General features: G+C 51.2%; 1 protein-coding gene across 1 annotated transcript; it reads right to left on the bottom strand.

Annotated features, from left to right (window-relative positions):
• Positions 1 to 990: 990 nt before the first annotated feature.
• Positions 991 to 25353, bottom strand: PTGS1 (prostaglandin-endoperoxide synthase 1). The gene is made up of 11 exons (XM_043469468.1): positions 25250 to 25353; positions 25067 to 25156; positions 18607 to 18723; positions 18056 to 18196; positions 17561 to 17704; positions 14568 to 14749; positions 14374 to 14457; positions 12231 to 12477; positions 9595 to 9881; positions 3477 to 3624; positions 991 to 2118 (listed from the first exon to the last, which is right to left on the bottom strand). Exons 1-11 carry the CDS (start codon positions 25254 to 25256, stop codon positions 1763 to 1765), a joined length of 1803 nt encoding a protein of 600 aa, XP_043325403.1. The 5' UTR covers positions 25257 to 25353; the 3' UTR covers positions 991 to 1762.
• Positions 25354 to 25971: the final 618 nt, after the last annotated feature.

Below are 25971 nucleotides of genomic sequence, written 5' to 3'. Positions count from 1 at the left end.
GAGCCACCATACTCCAATTAAAGTTATTATAAAATAGTGGCTACATTCTGTGTGCTGTACAATGTATGAAATAAACAAAAGACATATTGCACAACCTTATCTATTGATCACTCACTGCTGTAGCCCCAAGTCTGAGACAGTAACTAGCACGCAATTAGGAATATAAACATTTGTGACTAAACAAATACCTTACAAGTAAGGTGGAGGATACACCCCACCTCTGCCCTTAACCCTGAGCCAGACAAGCAAGATCAGGCCTGGAAGTTAGTCAAATCAGGAAGCAAAAGAAGCCAGCTGGGGGAACGAGCCCAGCTTTAGATTCAGCCAGACCTGGGTCCCAATCTAGCTCTGGCATGTTGAGGGATGTCACTTAACCACCCTAAGTCTCAATTTCCTTGTTTTTTAAAATGTTTTTGTTTTGTTTTTTGGCCATGTGACATGCGGGATCTTAATTCTCCAACCAAGCATGGAACCCACACCCCTAGCATTGAAGGGCAGAGTCTCAAACACTGGGCCCCCTGGGAAGTCCCGGTTCCCTTGGTTTGGAAACAGGAATTATACCACCAACTTCACACTGTTGGGTTGAAAATAACTGAGAAATGAAATATGTAAAACTGGCACAGAGTAAATGTTCTCCTCCCCAAATGCCTTTCAACTCTGCTGCACGCTCAGTTAAGAGAGGAAGTTGCTCTAATCAGATGGTGGGAACTGAATGCCACATTTCCTGGGGCTGGGAAGTTGTGTATTTTAGGAGAGCAGCCTGGAAAAGGCAATGCCTAACCCATGTCAGGAGGGTGGGGGTGGGGTTGGGAGGGGCAGGATGAAACATCAGTGATGAAAGATCTAGACAGTGACAGGCCCCGGGAATCCCAGAGGAAAATCTCCTCCTGCAAACCTCCAGCACTTGTAGCCTGTGGTCAGGAGAAAGGTCACTACTGTATTACCCCTGCTTCTGGGGATGGGATCAAAAGAGATACAGATAGCAGGCAATTTGGAAAAAGCATTTTATTAACTTCATGAAAAACAGCTGCCGAGTTGAGACCTGAATGAGAACAGAGCTCTGGTGGCTTCCAACCAATGGCCTGGAGAAAGCCACCTGTTCTCTCCATATCCAGGGTCTCATTTGGGGTCCCACTGAGAAGACGGACACCCCACTTCCTTGCCCCCCTCCATGCAGGCACAGATCCAGGCAATGCGTTCTTGTTGGACATGAGATCCTCCTGCTCCGTGGCTGTCTCACTGAACAGGAAAATGAATTCTCAACACTCAAGACATTCAGATCAGGACTGATCTAGAATGCCAGCCACTGTTCGGGATCAGCAACTAGGAGCACAACATTCTGGATAACCAGTCAGAAAGTCGACATTCTGGAGGGCCACCCAGAACTCTAGAATGCAAAATAAGAACCCCCTCACTTTCTAGATGATTCCAATCAGGAGTCCCAGATTTCAGAATGCCTAAATTCCGGATCAACTAGAAATCTGACATTCTGGGTGGTCACCCAGGAACCCAGGGTTCTGGCATGCTGAAGGGATAACCACTCCTAACATTCTCGATGGTTCACCAGGAATTCAGCATTTTAGAATGACAAACAAGAACCACAGTATTCCAGACCATGGGTGAGAGACCTAGAGTTCTAAATGTCTACGCTGATGCTCTCGACGCCAAATCAGAAACCCAACATCAAAGACGATCCACCCCTCAGCATTCTGGAACGACAAGCAGGAAGCTCTACCATCCGGAATGCTGCTGCCCAGCCCCCTCAGAGCTCTGTGGGTGGCCGCTCCAGCTCAGGCCTGTCCTCCTGGCGGGGGTCTGGCACGTGGAAGGAGACATATGGACACGTCTTGGTGTTCAGGCAAACCAGCTTCTTCAGCGTGGCCGTCTTGACAAGGTTGAAGCCCACCTCACCACCAAATGTGCTTGCCTTCCAGTACTCTGGAGAACAGATGGGGTTCCCTAAGAGGCCCTTAAGGGAAAAAGGAGCCCCCATTTCTATCATACTCTCCCCAAAGATGGAGCTCGGATGGCACTTCTCAAGAAGCAGCCCTGGGTAGAATTCCAAAGCATCGATGTCTCCATATAGCTCCTCCAATTCAGCTGCCATCTCCTTCTCACCTGCAAGAGTGGGGAGCCAGAGTCAGAATTACAATGCCATCCATTAAGGTTCAGGAGGGAACCTTCTAGGTGCACCTTGTTCCAGGGAGAAGAAGGGACTTCAGAAGATCAACTTGAGCAAATGAGCAGGTGCCCTAAAATCTGACCTGGCTGATTGACCCTGCTCTAGGGCTGCCTGGAGATAAGGAATTTGCTACTGCAGACGGAGTCAAGGGCCTAGATCTGCAACCAGTGTGTACCTTGAAACAACTCACTCCATATTTCTGTGTCCTGATTACCTGATCCTTACAACAGAGAGAAGCTCCCCATCTAGTTTCCTTCATGGGCAGGTTTCAAGGCCTTATCCTGGTCCAACACCCTGCATTCCACTGGAGCTTCAAGTTCACACTTGTCCAAGTTCACATAAAGATTTAGCGACAGTGTTCTTTCTGTCTCTCTGGACTGTCACGGGAAACAGACGTGAAGCATCACTACCCATTTCCTCAAGTCCACCCTCCATGGGGCACCAGTACACGTCAGGGGTCAGGTCACACCCTGGTCATAGCCTTTCAGTGGCCCCCTCATCATCTGTGACAAGAGTTTCTGAACTTGGCTTCCCAACAACTGGGTATCTTGAGCAACAACAAATATTTATATATATATATAATACATATATTATATATGTGAGTGTTATATACATATTTGTATTTTATATATACACACATATGTATATATGTATACATACTATTGTGTCTATATACGTATCTGTATATACACACACACATATATATTCTTGGGCACCACCTGTGTGCTAAGTCTAGGCCTACTGAATCAGAATCTCTAGAAGAGACATCTCAGATTTGGTATTTTTAATTAGTTTTCTAAGTGAGTTTTAGGAAGCTGGTCCATAAATGGGATTTAGGAGCCACTAGACAGAATAAAACTCAAAACCTTAGCATAGAATCCAAGATTCCACATGGTATGAGCCAGCCTCCTATCACCAACACCACCCTCTTCCTCACAAGCCTCTTGCTCCAGCCACACCTAGGACTGTTTTCCTGAATAGGCCAGGACCTTTGCAAGGCTCGTTCTTTTTAACCCCTCTGCTTTTGTACTTTCTGTTCCTCCACCTAGAAAGCTCTTCCCTCTGTTATTCACTGGAAAATCCCTTTTTATCCTTCAAACCCAGATGAGAAGCCACCTTCTCTCCCCAGGCTGAGTCATCGGCAACCCTTGCCACCCCGGCACTCTCTCACCCCTCAAATCCCACGGTCACAGGGCTGGCCACATGGATCACCCCTTCTGTTTCCTCAAGGTCTCCCTCACTTCAGCGTGAGCCCCTGGAGGGCAAGAATCATGGCCAGGAAGCAGCTGCTCACCTGTGAGCTCCTGGAAAGAGGTGTAGGGCTTCATGCCAAACCTCTTGCGGTACTCATTGAAGGGCTGCAGCCTCAGCTCCCGTGATTCCTTGATGACATTCACAGCCACGTGCAGGATGTGGTGGTCTATGTTCCTACCCCCACCGATCTGCCAAGAGATAAACACGGCGGTGGTCTGAGAGCCAAGCCATGTTGTCCTGGAGAAGACCTTCAGGTCAGGAGTCCTTCCTGAGTAGAAAGTATTGCTCAGTCGAGCAAGCACCAAGCTGGGAACCCGACCTAGGTCTGCATGGCCATGCTTCTCAGCTTCCTCATCTTATTTAGTTATTTGTATTTGTGTTTGCATTTTTGGCCACATGGAGTGGCAAGCAGGATGTTAATTCCCCAATTAGGGATGGAATCCATGCACCCCTGCACTGGGAGCTTAGAGTCTTAACCACTGGACCACCAGGGAAGTCCCATCAGCTTCCTCATCTTTAGACTGTAGAGTGGGCCAGGAGGACTCCTCTTGTCACTCACTGGACACATGGTTCCCCAGCCCTTTGAATTTAGGTGAGGACCTCCAACATCCTGTTAAGGAAGGTTCTGGAGCTATTAGGTACAACAACTAGGACTCTGCAGAGAGATGGCCAAAATGGCCACAGTCAAGAGCTCAAGCAGAGGGGACTGGCATTTCAGATCTTGAAATAAAAGGCAGAAAGGTTTCTAAGCTTTTAAGTGATGGAAACAGATGAATGGACAAACATTAGTTTGAGGGGGCCAAAACTTTATGACTTCCCTAGGATATTTTTTAAACTCTACCTGGCAGAACTGATGTGTCTGCCATTCCCCAAATCAGTTCTTATCACAGAACAAAGATATTTAGTCTTTTAATGGCTCTTGCTGAGGAACCCAGGTCTTCCCAGGTGGTGCCAGTGGTAAAGAATCTGCCTGCCAATGCAGGAGACCTAAGAGATGCGGGTTCAATCCCTGGGTCAGGAAGATCCCCTGGAGGAGGGCATGGCAACCCACTCTGGTATTCTTGCCTGAAGAATTCCATGGATAGAGGCGGCTGGTGTATAGTCTATAGTGTCCAGCAGAGTTGTACAGGACTGAAACAACTCAGCACGAACACATACTGAAGAACCTATTTCTATTGTTTTCCACTCTCTGTAGCACAGAATTGAGATTAAACAAAATTTACTGAGTGTCTGGTATTAAAAAGTGAACCCCTAAGAACCGGCTGCCACTAGAAAAGAGAAACTGAGCTAGGAGGTAGGAACACAGAGCATTAAGTCACTTCATCCAGACCAGAAAAAGTTGCACACAGGAATGCAGGTGACCCCATCTGCTTCTCCTTCTTTTTGCCAAGCCTCCTGGGAGAGGAATTGTTGTAAGCAGGGAAGGAGCGAAAATCTCACCATGAAAAGTGTAATATATAAGCACATTTAGTTTAAGTAAATAGAGTTTACTCCAAGACCAAGGGGCAATATCCTCTGAAGGGATGGAAATGGGGTTCAAAGCCCAGGTAATCTGGTGACACAAAGCAGGTGCTTCAAACGGAATTCCCTGATGGTCCAGTGGTTAGCACTTTAACTTCCCAGGGTCCAGGTTCCAACCCTGGCCGAGGAACTAAGATTCCACAGCCATGCATGCATACTAAGTCACTTCAGTCCTGTCTCAAGCTTTGGGACCCCTTGGACTGTAGCCCACCAGGCTCTTCTGTCCATGGGATTCTCCAGGCAAGAATACTGGAGTGGGTTGCCATGCCCTTCTCCACAGGATCTTCCTGATCCGGGGATCAAATCCACATATCTTATGTCTCCAGCACTGGCAGGTGGATTCTTTACCACTAGTACAACCTGGGAAGCCAAGCAACACAGCCCAAAAGTAAAAAAAAAGGACTCCAGAAAAATCTGATTCATAACTGTTAAGGAGCATAGGTCTAAAGAAAGTTCTATTGCTCTGGATGATTTGATAATAATGCTCAAGAAAGTGTTCAATTTGGATAAAACAAGAACAACTGGGTAAGAAAGAGGAAAAACATACATGGCCAAAAGCATACACCCTGAGGTAAAGCCAACAGAAGCTGGTACCAATCTCAGCTGAACTGGGAGGCTATTGTATGTTGACTTGGGTGTGTCCCAAAAGATACATTGAAGTCCCAACCCCCCTGCAAAAAGATACAATGAAGTCCCAACCCCTCTGCACCTGTGAATGTGACTTTATATGGACATAGATGTGATCAAGGTCATACTGCATTAGGGTGGGCCCTAATCCAATAACTGGTGTCCTGATAAAAAGAGGAAACAGAGACACAAGGAGGACTCCATGTAGTAGTGATGCTTCTATGAGCCAAGGAACCCCAAGCATTGTCCGTCACCACCAGAAACTGAGAGAAAGGCAAGGACCAATTCTCCCCTGGAGACTTCAGCAAGGGTATGACCCTGCCATACCCTGATTTTGGATTTCTAGCCTCCAGAACTAGAAAGAAAGAATTTATGATTACCATTTGTGGGAGTTAACTCTAAGGGCTTTCTAGAGAAATGTTTAAAGATGGATCTCTTTTAATGGTCTAGATATTAGTAATGCTTAATAAATGTTTAATGGAGGTTTGAGTGGATCAGTGAATAAAAGGCATTAATTCTCAGGTGTCAGCTGGGAATATTTATTTCCTTTTCTGGATGTTTCTGGCTCAGATGGTAAAAAATCTGCTTGCAATGTGGGAGACCCAGGTTCAATCCCTGGGTCAAGAAGATCCCCTAGAATAGGGAATGGCTACTCTCTCCAGTATTCTTGCCTGGAAAATCCCATGGACAGAGGAGCCTGGCGGGCTACAGTCCATGTGTGCATGCATGCATGCCCAGTCGTGTCAGACTCTGCCACCCCATGGACTATAGCCTGCCAGGCACCTCTGTTCAAGGGATTCTCCAGGCAAGAGTACTGGAGTGGATTGCCATGCCCTCCTCCCGGGGACCTTCCTGACCCAGGGATCAAACTGGGTCTCCTGCATTACAGTTAGATTCTTTACCACTAAGCCACCAGGGAAACCCAGTCCCTAGGGTCTCAAAGAGTCAGACATGATTGAGCAACTAATGATTTCACTTCACTACTTTGTTTATGGAGAAACCCCAGTAGCCTAACAGTCTTAGCATCTTTTTCCAGGCTCTCCCACTCACTGCTTATCAGAAGAGGAGTGACGTAGTATCACTGGTGAGTTTTAGAGCAATAACTAGGCGTGCATTGTACAAGCATTCCTCACTACTGCTTCTGAACTCAGTTGACACCAGAGTATGCTTCCTCTCATACTCCTTGTTCTGGGGGATGAGGAGGAGGTTGGGAGATATTTTCCTTGGTTCGATGCCTCCATGTCATGGTAACCAAATTTGTCTAATTTGGGGGTTTAGTATTTAAAAGCCTGCTTGTCAGCATAGATTATTTAAGTTTTCTAGAATCAGCTTTATCAGTAATAAAGGTGATATTTTAAACCTCTAAAAAAGAAAAATAAAAAAGGAAAAGTATAAATGTCTGCAGCTTAAAGCCCCTTGGTTTGTGGTCCTTTTGTAGCTCTGGGCAACAAAAACAGGGACCACAGGCAAATTACTCATGCTAAGGCTCTGTTTCCGCCTATGCAAACATGAGGAAGGTGGAAGCCTCTATCTGATATGGCTGTGGTGAAATTGAGATAAAGAACACAAAGCAGCTATCTCAGTGTTGGTCACAGTAACCCCGAAGTGCGACCAGGTGCGGGAATTCTCGGGGGAAGCCCTGTTTTATCACTTCTCACATTCTTTGTTATCCTGAAATATCCCGAGAACCTTTGGTACACTGGTCCTTCTGCCTGGCGTCAGGAAACAGCAGAACTCTTTACACACATCACCAGGGCCACTGCTTGAAAAGTCTTTGGGAGCCATGCCGCCACCGACACAAGCGACTGTCTCTGCTCCTTTCTGTGCCCCCACTAAGAACAGAGACCTTAACCCCATTGGTGGTAGCCTATGATAATTGCAGTCAAATTACCAGGAGGAAACCCAAATCCACGTGGTGCCACACCTTCATGGTAGGGCTTAGGGATAAAGCAGAGAGTGGCAGGATAGGAAGGAAGCTAGGATGGAGGAGATGGGAGCTCCCAAACGTGGGGAAGGGAAGATTGAGGAGGGAGCTGGTTAAACATCCCATGGGTAGGACTAATAGCTTGCTCAGGCTGCCGTAACAAAGTGCCGCAGATGGATGGATTAAGCAAGTAGAAATGGGGACTTCCCTAGTAATCCAGTGGTTGGGACTCCATGCTTCCGCTGTGGAGGACATGGGTTCTATCCCTGGTCAGGGATAGGATCCCACATGCCAGGCAGCACAGCCAAAAAAACAGATAATAAATAAGCAAAAACTTAAAATAAAAACAAATAGGACTTTCCTAGTGGCAGAAGGCTGGGGGGGGGGGGGGCGGGTCACTGCCAGGGACATAGGTTCGACCCCTGGTCTGGGAAGATCTCACATGCCTCAGAGCAACTAAGCCCGCGTGCTACAACTACTGAGCCTGTTCCCTAGAGCCCACAAGCAAAAACTACTAAGCCCTCATGCCCCAACTACTGAAGCCCATGCACTTAGAGTCTGTGCTCCCCAACAAGAGAAGCCACCTCAATGAGAAGCCTGCACACCTCAACTAGAGTAAGCCCGCACAGCAACGAAAACCCAGCACAGACCAGAATAAATAAATAAATTACTTAAAAAACGAACAAACAAAAAACTAGAAATGTATTTCCTCACAGTTCTGGAGGCTAGAAGTCCAAGACCAAGGTGTCAGCAGGGTTGGTTTCATTCTCAGGCCTCTCCATGGCTTAGAGATGGCCATCTTCTCCCTTTGCTTTCCCTCTCTGCACACCTATATCCTAATCTCCTCTTCTTTTAAGGACACCAGTCATGGCAGGACCCACCCAATGACCCCATTTACCCTAATCAGCTCTTTAAAGACCCTGCCTCCGGACATAGTCACATGCTAAGGTCTTGGAAGTTAAGATTTCAACATGTGAATTTGGGGCAAGGGGGACTTCAGCCCAAAACAGAGGCCTATAAGTTAATAAAGACCTACTCTATGTAGGCACTTTTGCATACATCACCATACCCTGAATGTCTTCTTGGTCCTCAAACTGCCATGCCCTCTGACCCCGGGCCTTTGCCATGCCACCCCCTCCATCCTAACACAATGACCCCAGGTCACAAATGTTACTTCTTGCCCTGGGAGACCCCTATCCATCCTTTGGATCCCTGCTCAACGATCGCTTTCTTATCCACAACCCCCAGCTCTGGGGGGTAAAGTCTGTCTCCAAGTTCCCAGAGCATTGTGGGCTTCTATAATGTGATTCTTCACCTGCTCTTAGAATTCTGAGAATATCGGGAAAGACCTTGGCACAGCACCTAACCTGTAGTAAGTGCTCTGACTATGTTAGTCATCACATGACTTGTTCCTTTCTAGGGTCAGCTGTTGTCATTTAGTCGCTAACACTCTGCTGCCACTCCAGGGACCATAGCCTGCCAGGCTCCTCTGTCCATGGGATTTCCCAGACAAGAATACTGGAGTGGGTTAACATTTCCTTCTCCAGGGGATCTTCCTGACCTGGGGATCAAATCCAAGCCTCCTGCATTGGCAGGTAGATTCTTTACCACTGAGCCACCAGGGAAGCCCTTTTAGGGTGACTGTGAGTGTTAGTCGCTCAGTTATGTTGGACTCTTTATGACGCTATGGACTGTAACCTGCCAGGCTCCTCTGTCCATGGGATTCTCCAGGCAAGAATACTGGAGTGGATTGCCATTCCCTTTGCCAGAACTTCCCAACCCAGCGATCAAACTCAGGTCTTCTGCATTGCAGGCAGATATTTTTTTTTTACCGTTTGAGCCACTAGAGGTGGCATGTGCCAAAAAAATACAAGGACCCAAGAATGACATTGACCTTGTTCACCACTGTATCCCCAGCGCCTGGAGTAAAGCTTGATATCATTGAATGAATGAAAGAACAAGAGAATGAAAGAAGGAATGATTCCCACCACCACCCTGGAGGGGTGACACTCTCTCCCTTTCACAGAAAACTGGGGTTTGGATCCTGGAGCCCAGCTTCCCTCCCCAGCGCTCCCCTGAGGCTCACCCGGCCTGCAGGCTGGCGAGAAAAGGCATCCACCAGGGCCTCGACCCCGTAGTCCACCAGCATGGAGGTGTTGAACAGAAACTGCTCGTAGCTGTAGTCCTGGGGGCCCACCCGGAAGGAGTCGGGCATGAGGGGATGCCAGTGGTACAGCTGGTTGAACTCCATGGCGATGCGGTTGCGGTACTGGAATTGGGCCCCGAACAGCAGCTCTGGGTCGAACTTGAGCTGCAGGAAGTAGCCGCTCAGCTGCTGCACGTACTCCTCTATCACAATCTTGATGGTCTCCCCTGGGACGAAGGATGGGGCCCGGGGTCAGCAGAGCACAGGGAGCTAGCCATCGGGCTTGGGAAACAGGCTGGTTCATGCAAAGGGCTTGGTTCGACTTCTTTCTCCTTGTTAAGGTTGTTTGACTTTGTTGGGCCACTTTCACCTTGTCTTTTTGTCACCGGTTGTGAAAATGGAACCTTCTGTCTCAGGCTGGATAAGACAGGAGACTGTCCCAAGACAGAAGCCACCAGCTAGTCCCATGTTCCATGGGAAGGTCACAGGCCTGACTGATGGAGAAGAAGTACCTGGGGATGGGTTTTGTGACCCATGGTGGCCACAGTCCCATTAAAAGAGGCTTAGTGAGGCCACAAAAGATGGGCGGGTGGAGATTAACTTAGTGAGGGAATCTCAGCAGGCCTGACCTGGGGGAGGGTGATGGGAGCTCCCAAGAGACCATTCTAAGAGCTGCAGCAACAAACAAGGGACATGGCAGACCTAAGTGAATCTCCTCCCGAATATAATCCCCATATGTTCCTATGTATTGAATTCTTATGAGTAATTTTCCTCTGCCCTCTCTGGAACCAGCTCAGAGCAAAGAGCCAAGGAAGACACAAAATGAATCTTCCACAGCAAAATGAAAACTGGTGAACTAGCCATTAAAAGAAACACATTTTGGCCAATGAGCCACTAGACAAATTGACTTTTAGCAAACTGAGTGGGAGCCACTGGAATTGCAAGCAGCAGACTCCGGTCTAAATCTTGACGTCACCACTTCCAGCCACCTGGGCTGGAGCTGTGTGACTTACCCTAAATTCCTTATCTGTAAAATGTGTATTATAATAACATCACTATAGGAACTTCTTTAGCAGGCCAGTGGGTTAAGACTCCATGCTTCCCCTGCAGGGGGAGCAAGTTCAATTGCTGGTGGGATGGTGGGGCACCGGGGGTAGAACTAAGATTCCCACATGCTGCATGATGCAGCCAAAACATAAATAAATAAGAAAATAAGCAAAACATGTTCACAAAGGAAATTTTAAAAAAATAATGACATCAGTGTAATAATATTCACAGGGTCGCTGGGAGGAGTAGACAATGAACACATCTGTACTGCTTGGCACAGGGCCTGGCATAATAGGGAGGGTCCACATGTGTAGAAGTAGGAATCCCCTCCCCAAACGCACATGTCACAAAAGATCAGACTAAGGCTCACACTCCCTCCCCACACAGGAAAGTACTCCCTGCGTGACATGGTAGAAGCAGCATAAAGTCTGGCGGCAACCAGATCTGGTTCAAGTCTCTCTCCGCTGAAAGGCCTTGGAGAATTCACCTACCCTCTCTGCATCCTAACTTTCATAACAAGGATAATCACGGCTGAGTCGTAAGGCTGTTGGGGAGGGTTGAATGAAGCACTAGAGGTGCCCTGCCTTCGGAGTCCTGCCTTTGGCCACAGCTTCATCACCTGTCAGTGTGCTGGGCAGCCCGCAGACACAGACTTGCCCTCTCTGGTCAAAGTCTCTGCAATCCTGGGACTTCTGAACCAGCCCCTTCTCGTTCTTTAGGTCATTCCTACACCTGGTGCGTGGCTCTTCCAGGCTCCATTGACTCGGGTACTAAAATTGGTAACAGCCATGCCCAGAGATGCCCAGAGGCGGGGGCAGAGGCTCACTGGTGACTCAGAGTGAACACGGTCTGGACAGGAGTGTTGGGGGCCAAGCTCCCAGGCAGGAAACCATCTGACATTTTAGGCTACAGACTCGCCCCCGTAGGGGACACAAAAATATCTTGTCCTTGAGTCATCAAGAAGCTACCAACCTTCAGGAAGGCAGATGCATGCAGGGCAGGAAACCCAAGTATTCTGAAGCCTAGGCAAGCTGGGGTTTGACCTGTACTTGCTGAGGATGCCCTCAAGTGCTCCTGGATGCAGTATGATGGGGAAACTGAGACTTAGGGTGGCTGATCAGATTTGCTGTCAGCCACCCAGGGAATAATCAACTATCACACTGTCCCATTTTCTGAAGGCCTGTTATGTGCCTAATACTTTCCCATTCATCATATCAACTAATCCTTAAAATCATTATTATTCCCAGGACCCCCCCAGCAGTTCAGTGGTTAAGACTCTGCCTTCCAATGCAGGGGATGTGGGTTCAATCCCTGGTCTGGAAACTAAGATCCAACCTGCCACACCACATGGCCAAAAAAAAATAAAATAAAAGCATCATTATTCCCATTGTACAGATTTGGAAAGTGAGGCTCGCCTAGGGGAAGGGTCCTGCTCAGGATTCTAATCTCACTATCCCCAAACCCTCCACTTGCCACTTCTCAGGACAGAGAGGGTGACTTTCCAGGGCAGGGCTGGGGGGATGCCTCACCGATGAGGATGAGGCGGGCCGTCTGGAAGAGCTGTTCGTCGCCCCAGGTGGGGTGCTCAGCCTTCAGCAGGTCACACACGCGGTTGTGCTCACGCAGCCAGATGGTGGCGTAGAGCATGAGACCAGGAAGCAGCCCAAACACTTCCTGGCCCACGGCCATCTGGCTCTGGGGCGGGATGCCCTCGGGGTAGCGCATTAGCACCGGAGCCTCCTCCACCGACGGCGGGTACACCTCTCCATTGAGCATCTGCGGGATGGAGCCACCTGGTAACCTGGGGAGGGGGCGGGGAGCCAGCACCTACATGGCTGACATCTGCCCACTGCCACTGACAGCTGCCCATAGCACGCAGGGCCGCTGTCCGGCCTTCCCAACCAAGGCCTGTGTATTCTATCTCCTAAAGCTCTCCTAACATGAGTCCCTTTCTGTCTCCTCACGGCCACCATGCTCTTCCAAGCCACCCTCATCTTCCACCCTGACTCCCCTTGTAAGTGACTCTATCCTTTAGACGTTCTTCTCAGCTCTGTAGCCGGAGCAGTGCTTTAAAACAGGGGTCCCCAACCTCCACGACCTAATGCCTGATGAGCTGAGGTGGAGCTGATGTAATAATAATAGAAATAAAGTGTAGAGTAAATATAAGGCGCTCATATCATCCTGAAACCATCCCTTCTCCCACCGGTCCATGGGAAAATAGTCTTCCCCGAAACTGGTCCCTGGTACCAAAAATGTAGGGGACCCTTGCTTTAAAACATCCAAATCTAGCATCACACCCTGGCTTTAAAAACCTTCCAAGTCTTCTCTCAGCTCTTGGCAGAAATCAGAAATCCTTAATACGACCCATGCTCATCAGATGTCCAGCAGCATCTCCCCTGTTTCACTGCCTCAAAGTCACTCAAGCGACTGCCCCTCTCCAGCCTTGATACCTGAGAATCTGGACAGCCCTGGGCCCTTCTTGGCCTCCCTGACTCCTCCTTATCCTTCATGCAACTCGTGGTTTATTCATAATTCCTAAGGAAGCCTTCCCCAGCCCCTGCACACTCTCCTGGCTTCTCCCCCTGAGGTAGCTCTCACAAGTGTAATTAATTATATGGCAGTTTCCTCATTCACTCAGTCAATAAACATCGAGGACCTATGATATGCCAGATTCTGCTCTTAATTCGAAAGATTCAGCAGTGAACTTTCCACCTTGGTTTTTGTTTGTTTCAATTTGCATGGTCCAGCGTGGAAGCCACTAGCCACGTGCAGCCACTGAGGTCTAGAAATGTGGCCAATGTGAATGAAGAGCTCAATTTTTAATTTCATTTACTTCAGATTTACATTTTTAAATCAAGAGCCCAGCTATCGGAAAGTCTTTATGCTTAGAACAACTTGGACATGTGAATCTACTTCCTCAACTGCAAATTTTATGAAATCTAAATGCTGATCAGAATCGCCAATGAAAACTTGGCACCCGAATTGAGATGTGCTGTAAGTATAAGACATGGGTCAGAATGTGAAGGTTGAGCATAAAAAGTGAGATATTTCATTGACAATTTTTGTGTTGATTAATGTTGAAATGAGGATATCCTGGATATATTGGGTTAAATTCAAAATATATTATTAAAATCAATATTGCTTGTTGCTTTTTACATTTTTTAATGTGGCCACTAGAAAAATTTTAATAACTTGGATGTGACTCACATCTATGAAAGAGGGCAAATGGTACCTAGTTTATGCAGTAGATCTGAGGAGTGCATGAGATAATCACCTATGTGGCTCTCACATAACTGGACAGTGTGAGTTTAAACAAAAAGTCCTCATGGAACTAGCACCCTAGGGTTTGTGTCTGTGGGCTTGAGGGCAGGGCTTACAACTATCACGGCCACTGCTCACCTGCCCAGCACACCATAGTGCCCAAATGCAGACTGTAACTGTCCATTTTCTGTGGAGCCCCAAAACCCACCTCCCAAGAGAACACGAGAGCCCACGTCTGCTCCTTGTCTGCTTCTCTTGCCTGGCACCTTCTCCCAGGGTTTACTGTCTCTTCTCCTCCCATGCACCTACGGCTTCTGCCATAGCACACCACCAAGGCCCCCCACCAACACCCTCTACCAGGGGAGACCGTGGAAGACCCTTCCAACGCCCCATCCCCAGGCCCAGTGCTACCTGGTACTTGAGTTTCCCATCCTTAAAGAGCCGCAGCTGATACTGACGTTCCAGATTGTCTCCATAAATGTGGCCGAGGTCTACCTAAAGACACAGACAGAGTCTGCTCAGATCCCCAGGTCCTGCCCCACCAGCAACAACCTACCTGTGCCACATGCGGCCCAGAGAAGTCCAGACCCCTCCTAGGTACTCACCCCGTGGCCCAACGCCTTGGTGAAGCCAGGACCCATCTTGCCGGAAGTTTTGAAGAACTGATGGGTGAAGTGTTGTGCAAAGAAGGCAAACATGAGGTTGGTGCCTTGAGGGTCGGGGATGAACTTCCTCCTGAGCAGGAAGCGACGGCTCAGGACCCCGGCATCTGGCAACTGCTTCTTCCCTGATTGGGGAGGTAGGAAAGAGCAGTAGCTGCCTCCTGTCTGGATCTTCCTTGCCCCAGAGCCTTCTAGGTTTTCCAGACTAAACTGATTCACGCAGGAATCCCAGAGTGGACCCCACAGGACCACCTCCCTCCCACCAGACCACCCCTTGCACCTTCTCTACCAAAAGACCCTAGAAGTATTCACGGGTGGAATGGAAAGATGTTTGGAATATGCTTTTAAAACTGAAATATATACATTACCATATGTAAAATAGATAGCTAATGGAAAGTTGCTATATAACACAGGGAGCTCAACCCACTACTTTGTGACATCCTAGCAGTCCATCGGGTCACTACGAGTCGGATATGACTGAGCAACTTCACTTTCACTTTTCACTTTCACACATTGGAGAAGGAAATGGCAACCCACTCCAGTGTTCTTGACTTGAGAATCCCAGGGACAGGGGAGCCTGGTGGCCTGCCGTCTATGGGGTCACACAGGGTTGGACATGACTGAAGTGACTTAGCAGCAGCAGAGGGGTGGGATGGGGTGGGGGTGGGGTTCAAGAGGGAGGAGACGTATGTATACTTATGGCTGATTTATGGTGCTGTATGGCAGAAACCAATGCAACATTGTAAAGAAACTATCCTCCAGTTAAAAAGAAAATAAGGTGAAGGGGATAGATGCAGTAACATTGGCAAATTGTGGACAAATCTTAAAACCTGGAGATGGATGCATAGGACTTCATTATCGTTTTCTCTCAACTTTTGTGTATGTTTGCTGCTTTGTACAAGTTAACCCTTCCCTGCCTCCAAAAAGAAAAAAGGAAAAACAAACAAACAAAAAAAACTTGGACTCCCCAGCCCTGGAACAAGGTTGCTGTGTTTGAAATGGGTTGTGCCATTTACTAAGAGTGTGAACATGGAGAAGTCATTCCATCTTTCTGAGCCTCAATTTCTTCATCTATAAAATAGGGCAAATGATATCTATCTTATGGAATGAATTTGAGGAGTGCCCATGTAAGCATGACAGAAAACCAGTGAGATGGAATCTCTCAAATCAAAAGTTGGCAAACTTTTTCTGTACAAGTCCAGATAGTCAATATTTGAGGATTTGTTGAAAATGGTCTCTGTCACATCTACTCAGATTTGCTGGTGCTGCAGGAAGGCAGATAATACCTAGGGAACATGACTGTGTTTCAACAAGGCTTTATTTGCAAAATAGGGGGTGGGGCGGATTTAGCCTTCAGGCTGGAGTTTGCCAATCTGTTTTAAAAGATGCCAGAACTTTCTATGTCTCGGGTAAAGACAAGTCATCTTGAAGCATGTGTCTATCACTGTGAGGACAAGCATTAAGAAGCCTTCCTTAAGTAAGTCAGTGTCAGATGACTTGGTACCCAAGACTGCCTTACAGAAAAGGCAATCTTTCACAATACATCTATGAGGCCCAATGTCAACAGAATAACTCTTTAGATTGAAATGACTGACTGATTTCCTGTAGCGGGAAAGGTCATCAAGTACCCCAAAGGGAAGTTAGAGGGAGTAGTCTGCACACTGTAATCTGGATCTATCATTCAGATTGTCACTGAGCATCGACTCAATGGACATGAGTTTGAGCAAACTCTGGGAGATAGTGAAGAACACAGAGGACAGGCATACTGCAGTCCATGGGGTCACAAAGAGTCAGGCACAACTGAGCAACTGAACAACAGCAAAGGACTGGTGGCCAGCAAAGTGTTGGCAGAGTCCAGAAGCTCTGAGAGACTAGCTTTCCTGGCAGAATGACCATGCTTTGGGATAGTGGCTACATGGGTGAGTGCAAACTATCGGAGTAGTGCCCTTGAGACCCAAATAAGGACACTGATACTGATGGAAGGTTGCTGCTACTGCTGCTAAGTCACTTCAGTCGTGTCCGACTCTGTACGACCCCATCCGTGGGATTCTCCAGGCAAGAACACTGGAGTGGGTTGCCATGTCCTTCTTCAATGCATGAAAGTGAAAAGTGAAAGTGAAGTCCCTCAGTCATGTCTGACTCTTCGCGACCCCATGGACTGCAGCCTACCAGGCTCCTCCGTCCATGGGACTTTCCAGGCAAGAGGACTGGAGTGGGGTGCCATTGCCTTCTCCGATATGGAAGGTTATGAACCTGCAAAAGCTCACAAGTACCGGGCTGCACGGGCCCAGTGCTCAACAGCGACACCATGTGGTGGGAACTGAAGCAGCGGCAGTGGTGGATTAATGTCTCGCCCTTTGTGGGCTTGAAGCTGAACTGATGGCTCTAAATTGAGTAAACCCCCAGGTCTGGGGACAATCAGGAGTGGATGAGGAAGAAGGTCTTTGGAGGAAGACTCCTGCCGATGAGATCAAGTAGGTTCTTAAACAACTAAAGAAAAACTGCGATTTTATGTGTAAACTGTACTGATGAAGCACGTAAGACTATTCACATTAATAATGAACCAAACTCAGAGTTGGCACCTGGTAAAAAGATCACTATTCTTTCTTCCCTCCATTCCAGTTTTTAAGTCACCCTCATAGCAGCAGGATCCCACCCACTTAGTAGACAAAGTTTGGGTGAAGAGGAACCCTGGAAATACGGGAGCATTAGTTCGACTCTGCCACTGACCTCAGACAAGACCCTCCCACAACCTCTTTCTGTCCTCTTTTCCCAGCCCTGTCCTCATCCCTCGTTCTGGATATGCATGTCTTGCCTTGGTCCACCCATCTGTGAAATGGGTCAGTCATTGCTCTTCTGCTTGCTTTTTCCCAAAGGGAGCTGAGCATCTCCTGTGACCCACCCCAGGCTCAGCCTCCTCACCCCATCACCATTACCTTTGGTGCCCATGGGCGTGGGACAGTCTTGGGGCACGGAGGGCAGAATGCGAGTGTAATAACTCACATTGGAGAAGGACTCCCAGCTGATGTAGTCATGCGCTACGTTGTAGGTGGGAGGGCTGGGGATAAGGTTGGAACGCACTGCAGAGGGTGAAAATGGTGGTGATGAGGGATTCCTGCCCCCAGTTACACCCCTCTTCCCCACCTCTCTTGGACTGTTTTCTTAGTTGTTTGTTTTTGGCTACCCTGCATAGCAGCTTATGGGATCTTAGTTCCCTGACCAGGGATTGAACCATTGCCCTCAGCAGTGAAAGCACAACATCCTACTCACTGGACCACCATGGAATTCCCTGGGTTCTTCTTTTTTATTTGGCACCCAACCCCCACCCCCTCACCCCCTGCCACTGCCCTGATCAGATGCCAAGAATTATAGCAACTGGCAGGATTTCTTGCTCCCCTAGATTAGAGGGACCCTACCCCCCTGCCACCTACCTGTGAGTACGAGACGCATGAGCGTGTCCCGGATGAAGGTAGCATTGACAAAATCCCACAGCCAGCGCCCGTGCGTCAGCAGAAAGTGGATGAAAGAGGGGCTGGGCCGCAAAGTCGTCCGGAGCCAGGTCCATATCTCAGCTGTGGGGGCAGGGGGAGCCACTCAGATGGGCCCTCCTAGCAAGACTGGAAGCAGCCAGAGGAGAAGGTGGGAACTGGGGACAAGAGCCAGGATGGACAAGGGTGGGATTTAGGAGTCAGGGTAAAGCATAGGACCTTGGGAGTGTTGACACGTGACAGAGCCAGAACCAGACGGGGGCCAGGAGACAGGACCAGGGTTGGAGGTCAGTAAGGCCGGAGCTGGGCAGTGTAGACTCACTACAGAGCCCGTAAGCAGGGAGTGAGATGTGTCAAGAGTAAGGGCTTGTGCTGGAGGGGGCAGCATCAGAGGTCAAAAGCAGGCAAGGAAAGAGGGCTGTGGCCAGAGACAAGGGTAGGAAGTGGGGGACAAGCCCAGGGGAGAAGGAGTATGGGCTGGAGGCCCTGCTCACGGATGGTGCAGTTGGGGCCAGAATAGCCCGTGCGGGTGCAGTCACACTGGTAGCGGTCAAGGCCGAAGCGAACACAGACACCCTGGTGCTGGCATGGATAGTAACAGCAGGGGTTCACTGTGGGGGAGAAACAGATCAGGGAGCCCTCTCGTTGGGGCCAGAGGCATGGAGTCCAGTCACAGCTCTGTTCTAACTCACCCGACGTCTGCGTTCCCCTTAGCGCCCACTCTGTCCCCACAGCCATGAACAGAAAGCCCCTGGCCCTTCCGTTTCCAGACCTCACTCTGCGTTTTCAGTCTTGCCCACATCAGGCCCCCAAGGGAAGTCCCCCTTCCCTCCCAACTGCCACCAAAGTGGTGCAGACGCGTCCAGGCCTCAGGCTGGGACACTGAAGGCTAGGCACACAGCTGATAAGATGCTGCGGCCACAGGCTTCTAGAGCATTCACTTTCTGCCAAGTCAGAGCCAAGGGCAGAATTTATGGGGTTCAGAAAAGGATCGGGGTTCTCAGGCCAGCCCCTAGCCTCTGGGCACCTGGACACTTAGAAGATGAGGTTGCCCACCATCCCTCTATTTTTGCAGAAGGAAAGGAAGAGCAGGTGTCTCAACAGATGGGGAAATTGAGGCCAGACAAGGGGAAGCCCAGATAGGTCACCCAGCAAGTAGTACCAGACCACTTGCCCATCCCTTCCCTTCTACCCCCACCCTCATGGACTCAGCAGTCAAGTCCAAGGAAAGACATTTCCCAGAACTCCGTGGACAGGGAATAGGTTTGAGGGGAGTCGTGGCTCCCGTTCCTGATAGATCCAGCCCTGGCCCACTTCGGGGTGGGGTCTGGGCTCTAGGACATTGAGGGAGATCAGGGCCCATGGGAACAGGAGACATGTGGCCGGAAAACTCTCTCCAGAGGGCGAGTGGAGCTCTGGAATCACCCCTCCCCCCAACCCCCTGGAGAATGGACCTCCAGGAAGTCCCTCCTCGTGTCTAATCCAGGTCTCCCCGACCACAGCTCTAGTGATCGTCCAACAGCCAGGTCAGAGACTCTTTGGAGCTCACTCGGTGCTCATTCAGGGCTCAGCAAGGGACACAGAGGCTCAGGGAGAGCTTCTCCAGCTTGGCCAAGGCCATGGAACAGAGTCAGGCCTCCTGCAGACCCAGGGCACCCGGCTCCTGGCAGCAGCTCCTTCCCGGGCCTTACGCAGAAAATGCCAGGTTCCTCCTGCAAACATGCTTCCTTCTCTGGGCTCAGAGCCAACGTGACAGGGAACTCCGATTCTTTGTGCATCTGATTATGGGGGGTCAAGAGGGCAGCAATAGGCGTGAGGAGCTGGAGAAGTCACCTCGGGATGCTGGGATCAGAGGATTTATGTCTCCTCCCGTCACAGAATCATGCAAATAGTTTTGCTTAAGCCCTGGCAACTCCCATGGCCCCACAATAGCAACTCTATGGCCCCTGCAGGGTGTAAAAGGAAGGAACCAGTGGGAAGAAGTCTGGACAAAGAGGCCTTATCAGACCAACACAGGCGGACAGGCAGGTGCAGGGGGGACCCACGGCAGGGGCCTGGCAGAACCCGCCTCCCCCTCCCACAGCCACAGGTCCAGAAACGCCAAGGAGCTCTGGATCAGTCCTGCAGCAGGTTCGGAGATCCTGAACTTATCTCTCCCTCCTGCTTAGAACAGCCTGCCATTCTGCCATGCCTCCACACTGCCCAGCTCCCAACCCTGGTACACAGAACATCCTAGCACTTGGCAGGCATAGGCGCTGAGGCCCAGCCCTTTCTGAGCTGTTTCCCCATCCCTCTGCCAGCAGGGATCCCAAACCCAACTCAAGAAGTCCTTCCAGTTGGTCCTGGGGCAGCCCATCTCGCAGCCGCAAAGCCGAAAAGCTCTGTTCCTCGCTGACCCAGGCTGCAGCTTCTCCCGAGTAAATTCCCTCCTAATCAACCCGACCCTGCCCACTGCGCATGCACCAGAAAGCCTCCCCAAACGTCCACACTCCGCTCTCCCTGGCCCCACGTCCCAACCTGCTCTGCTCCACCACAAGCCTCCAAGAGAAAGGGCTTTCCTGGGCTTTCTCCTCCCTCCCAGAGGCCGTGCGCACAGCTGGGGCTCAACCCCAGGTCCTGGAGAGATCCAGCCATCAAGGAAATACAGAGCTTAACAAATGTTTGTGGAATTTAAAATGAAGTGAGGAGACCGGCACTCCAAGCTTGGTCAAAGAGGCTCTCTCATCTCCCCATCCACTTCCCCCAACTCCCACCCCCGCACACACAGCTGGTTCTGAAGTCTTGCCTGAGGGCTTCCTGCCTGGAGCCCAGCAGCAGCAGAGCCGTGCCCCCCAGACTCAGAAGCTCCTGCCCAAGGCATCCCTCTCCTGCCAGGAGAGGCCCTTCCCCCTGGACCAGCTGTCCAACTTTCCCTCCCTCCTCCTCCTCTGAGATCTTTCCATAAACACCAGTGGCCCCAAGGCAGGAAAAGTACCCCCTCAATAAGGACTGCAGCTGTCGGTGGAGGCCCCAGGGTGTCAGGGTGGGCAGAGAGGAGGCTGGGTGTCACTTTCCGCCCTCTCCCAGGCTGACCATGGCTGGACTGTCATGACAGGCCAGAAGCCAGGGCTCTTGCTGACTCTCCAACCTTGTGTATCCACCTCACTTATCTGCACCTGTGGGGGCTGGTGAGACTCCCCCGGGACCCCCCGCCACCACCACAGATGAGGGGACTCACCCAAGCCCCACTGCTTCAAAGTTGCTAGAGGCAAGACTTGAACTCGCTTCCTTTCCCCTCCTTTCCTCCTCCTGGAGGTGCCCAGGCCAGGATTTGGGGAAGGGATGCAGGGAGGACGAGTCCCTTTGTTTCATAGGCTGGGGATGACCCTAGGTGAGGCAGGTCTATTACCTTTCCTTCAAGGTGGACCTGAAAATCCTGAATGAATGAAACCAGGACTCCAGAGGAATCACCATCCCCTGCCACACTAGAGCTCTGGGAACTAGTCACAAAGGAAGGCCTTCCTTCAGTCTAACTTAAATCCCGCATGCTTCCATGTGTCCTGTGGAGGACATGCTGCACAATAAACCATCAAGAGAGAGACCTGGGGAGATGCAGACACTGATTGTAAAGCGTCTGGAGTCCCCACACCCAGCACAGGGCCGGGCACCAAGCAGTTGCTGGATGAAGATGTATGGGAGAGTGCCTGCTCTTCACAGCATGTCCGTGGGCAGACACCTTGTGTCCTGTGGGCCTCATTTTTCAGTGTTTTCCAGGAAGGAGAGGGGACAGACAGGCTCTAAGGAAACCTCCCCCTCTTTCTCTCTTCTTCTCAACTCTGGATAAAGCTAACTTATCTCCAAACATCTCGATTCCTTGCATCAACATGATCCCCGCCCCTCCATCAGCAAAGAACCCAGCAGCTTGCTCTGAGTCTTCAAGCCACCCCAGAGGTGGGGTTGATCAGCAAGCCCAAAGCGCACACATGCCCACTGATGAGGACAGTCTGGGGCTGCCTGGCTCCAGAACTTTCTGAGGATTCGGCAAGGAAGTGTCCCTCAGCCCAGAGTCAGGGTTCTAGGCAGAGTGAGGGAACACCAAGTTCTCTGGATGCGGAGGCACCAGGCAGCAAGAGGACCCATTAAAGAGGCTGGACTGAAATTCCCTAAGAATAATATTTAGAGAAGTTCCAGGGGATTGGCAGCCAAAGAAAAAAAAAAGAGCCCCGAGCAGCCCAGACGTGGGCCCCAGCCCCTACACGCAGCGAAGGCAGCGGCCAGGAGCCAGGGACCACCGCACCAGGCCCCAGAGGCCGGAAGAGCCCAGCTGGAAAGGAAGCCCCCTCCCAACCCACAGCCCCAGCTGGTGCTTCAGATAGGAGGCGGCGGGCCACAGGAAGCCTGCCCCACGTGCCAGGGTTAGCTGGCCTCAGGCCCCTCCGCCTGGCACGGAGCTCCGGTTAGGTCATGCCCCATCCCTAGTCGAGGGGGGAGCACTCAGCCAAGTCCAAGAGCTGGAAGGGATGAACCTGAGCATTGAGGATGCCCCGACACAGTCCTGTCCTCCAAGCCGGACTCCACCTCCCATCACAAGAGAGGCAGAAGCAGCATCCTCCTCACCATCTACCCCCAGGTAAGCCCTCATCTCCTGGGGGATCAGCCTTTGCTGCCACTCTGGGGACTAGACACAGGCTTTGGCTTTTCAGGGCAGATGCCTCTCCTAAGTGTCCGGGCACCTTGCACCTCAGTTCACCCAGAGACTTGGCGATGGGAAGGTAGCAAAACCTTCAACCCACCCCAACCTGTCCTCCGTCCTTTCCTCGACCCTTACAGCAGCCTCCTTCATGGTCTCCCAGCCTCCAAGTCATCTACCCCATCTCACTTCCCTGCTCCCAGGGGGATATCCTGAGCCCCAAGTCCCACTCCTCACTCTGCATCCAAAGGCCCATGTCCGCCAACACCTGCCTCTGTCCTACGGCTTCCTATGCCTGTCCACTCCCATCACTCAGACCTTTAGGCTTCTGCTCATACCCTTGCTTCTGCCTGGAAGAGCCCTTCCAGAGTCTGAGAGTAAAACTTCACCACTTTACCTCTCACTCACCACGTCCTCCAGGGTCCAGGTCAAATGTCACCACCTCCAAGAAGCCTCCTGCAATTCCTCACACCTGAGACATAATTGTTACCCACCCCCGAGCCCCACACACCCCTGAGCTTCCCTCAGTCATGGCCCTGAGCCCCTTGGATGGCAGTCTGTGGGCATTTCTGTCTCCTCTGTCGGCCTGCGAGCTCCTCCCAGCTCAGCCTCCAGGCTCCAGCCAAGAACTGGCATAAAGCAATCCCCTGGGAATGTTTGTGGTGTGAAAAACACAATTCTGTTTAAACACTTACAATATAAAGATAAACAGAAAAGGCTAAAAGCAAAAGGGCACAACTATGGCGCACTCAGAGCTGGTGAACAGACACAGGAGGACAGGGAGGGTCAGCCTCGGGGCCCTGGGGGCCTGGATGGGGCTGAACGGGGCCTCAGAGGAAGTGCTGGGCTGGTCCAGGGGCCAACGCAACGGGCCACTGGGATGACGTGGTCAGTCCAGGCTCTGCTACCGGGGTCTCAGACCAATGGCAGCAGAGACTCAAATGGCTCGCCCCTCTGGGCCTCAGAGCTCACTTCTGTAGGATGGGACTAGCGTCTCCCTGGCAGGGCTGCTGTGAACACCAACAACAGAGATGCCCACAGCCAGGTTTTGTAAACTGTAAAGTGCTGGCCACAGGAGTCTTCTTCCTCATCTTCCAACAAACTAGACCTCTACACATGCCAAAACTCTTGCCTAGAACACCCTTTCCTTGGCTTCCCCAAATGCCACGCACTCAAACCCCCTCCTCCAGGAAGCCTGGTCTGATTCCCAGTCCACAGAGATGTCCTTCCCCTCTCCTCTGAGCACTGAATTCTTTCTCCTCTGAGCATCACAACAGAAGGCTCAGATCACTCCCCATCCTCTCCTGCCCCTATTTTGCAGATGGGATATGGAGACCCCCGGGGAGGTTTCACATAGTTTGGTGAAGCTCTGTCCAGACCTTGCATGTGCACACATGCACACACACGTGCACACACATACACACACAGAAACTGCGTGGGGAGGGAGGCTATGGGAAGGAGGAGCTGCATTCCTCCACCTGGAACCTGGTACATGCATGGTGCCAGGCAGGGGAATTTTTCAGGATCTAACTTTCCCCATCATCTTCGGGGTGAAGAAACTGGGGTCCATTGGCCGGGAGAGACGAGGGCACGGAGGACTCTGCAGAAAGACCCTGCAAAACGCCTAGAAAGTTCCAGCCCTGAGTCCACCGTGTTCTGGGTGAGCTTGAGGGTGCTATGGCCCCAACCTGAGCCTCCCTTAACTCATCTGGGCAGTGGGGACCTCCCAGGTGAAGATTCAGTCTCCAGAGGAAGCAACTCAGCCCTGTAAGTGTGTTTCCCCCTCCACTCTCCCCGGAATGGCTGGTGTACGCGGGGTCCTCACCCGGGCAGATCGTCTCCACCAGGGCTGAGAAGGGGCCTGGAAAGTTAGAGGCTGGAGAAAGAGAACACGCCAGCCTGCTTTCCCCGGACGCCTGCGGCTTCCTTCGAAAGGGGCCCGCAGGGGAAACAGCGAGGATTGTTGGGGACCGAGTCGGCTGGGACCGCTGGGGTCCCAGAACAGGTGAGGGGGCCTGGAGAGACGCGGTCCCTTTTCCCAAAGCCGCCCAAGATCCCAGTTTGCCCTTTTCCGGCAAAAAGAACCCCTTGGGGACCTAGCCCAGGCCATACCCCCGGGGGTCTGCACAGAGCCCCCATCCCACCGAGAGACAGCCCCCTCCCCCCTCCCAGGCACCGCGAGCCGAAAGGGGAAGCTGGGCTGGCGGGAGGGGAGAGGGGGTGTGGGGTGCTGAGGCAGGGACGCAGGACCGGGGCTCTTCTGGGGCAGCAAAGAGGCCGCCTACCTGGCGCGGGCGCCCCGGGGTCCGCTGGCAAGACGGGGGAGGGCGACAGCAGCAGGAGAAGCAGCGGGAATCGGAGCGAGATACTCTGCCCTGCAAAGGGAGAGAGTTGAAAGGCTGAGCCTGGCATTCAAGGCCCCACGGGGAGGCCACGAGGGAATCCGGAGGCACCGGGGCCGGACTTACGGCTCATGGTGCAGGGTGGCGGTTGCGAGCTGGAGACGGACTCAGGCCCCTGGAGCGCGTCTCTAACTCTGCCCCGGAGCTCCGGCCCCTCGGGCCCGCCCCCTCCCCACCCATTCCCTGGCTCCACCTCTCCAGCCAGCTGTCACCTCGGCCGCCTCCCACTTACTTCCTCGGCTCTGCCTCCAGCCAAGACATTTTATCAATTATTCTGTGACGGGCCAGGCCACTAAGGTGGGTTTTTCACCCGCGATCTTTGAGACACTTGAGCTTTTAAAACCCAGTAGCCCCAGAATTGTGTCCATTTGGTAAGATAGGAAACTGAGGACCAGAGGTGATGTGCAGGGCTGAGACCACCTGGGGCTTCAGGGCAGAGCTGGGGGTATCTCAAACTAGAATCTGCTGCTGAGAACCACATACCCTTCCCCTACCCTCACCCCATGTGGAAGGAGGCTGGAAAAAGAGCAGTCCAGGCTGGTCTTCAAGTAATGTCCTGGAGGAGAAATGCACTACCCTCAGATCCAACAAGGAGACTGGCATCTCCCAAGGGCTGAAACCCTGCCCTCCAAGGCCACCTGCCTCTGCCTGAACCTCTACTGCCAGAAGGAAGAACACAGGTTCCAAGTCCAGGAGACCTAATTCGAATCGAGAGTCTACAGCTTACTAGCTGAGCCACCTTGGACCAGATACTTAACCTCTCTGGTCCTCAGTAGTCTCACCTCTAA

The sequence above is a fragment of the Cervus canadensis genome, chromosome 5 (assembly GCF_019320065.1).
Source record: "Cervus canadensis isolate Bull #8, Minnesota chromosome 5, ASM1932006v1, whole genome shotgun sequence".
Classification (NCBI taxonomy): domain Eukaryota; kingdom Metazoa; phylum Chordata; class Mammalia; order Artiodactyla; family Cervidae; genus Cervus; species Cervus canadensis.
Note: the sequence above shows the minus strand (reverse complement) of the source record. Positions and strands in the feature narration are given on the sequence as shown.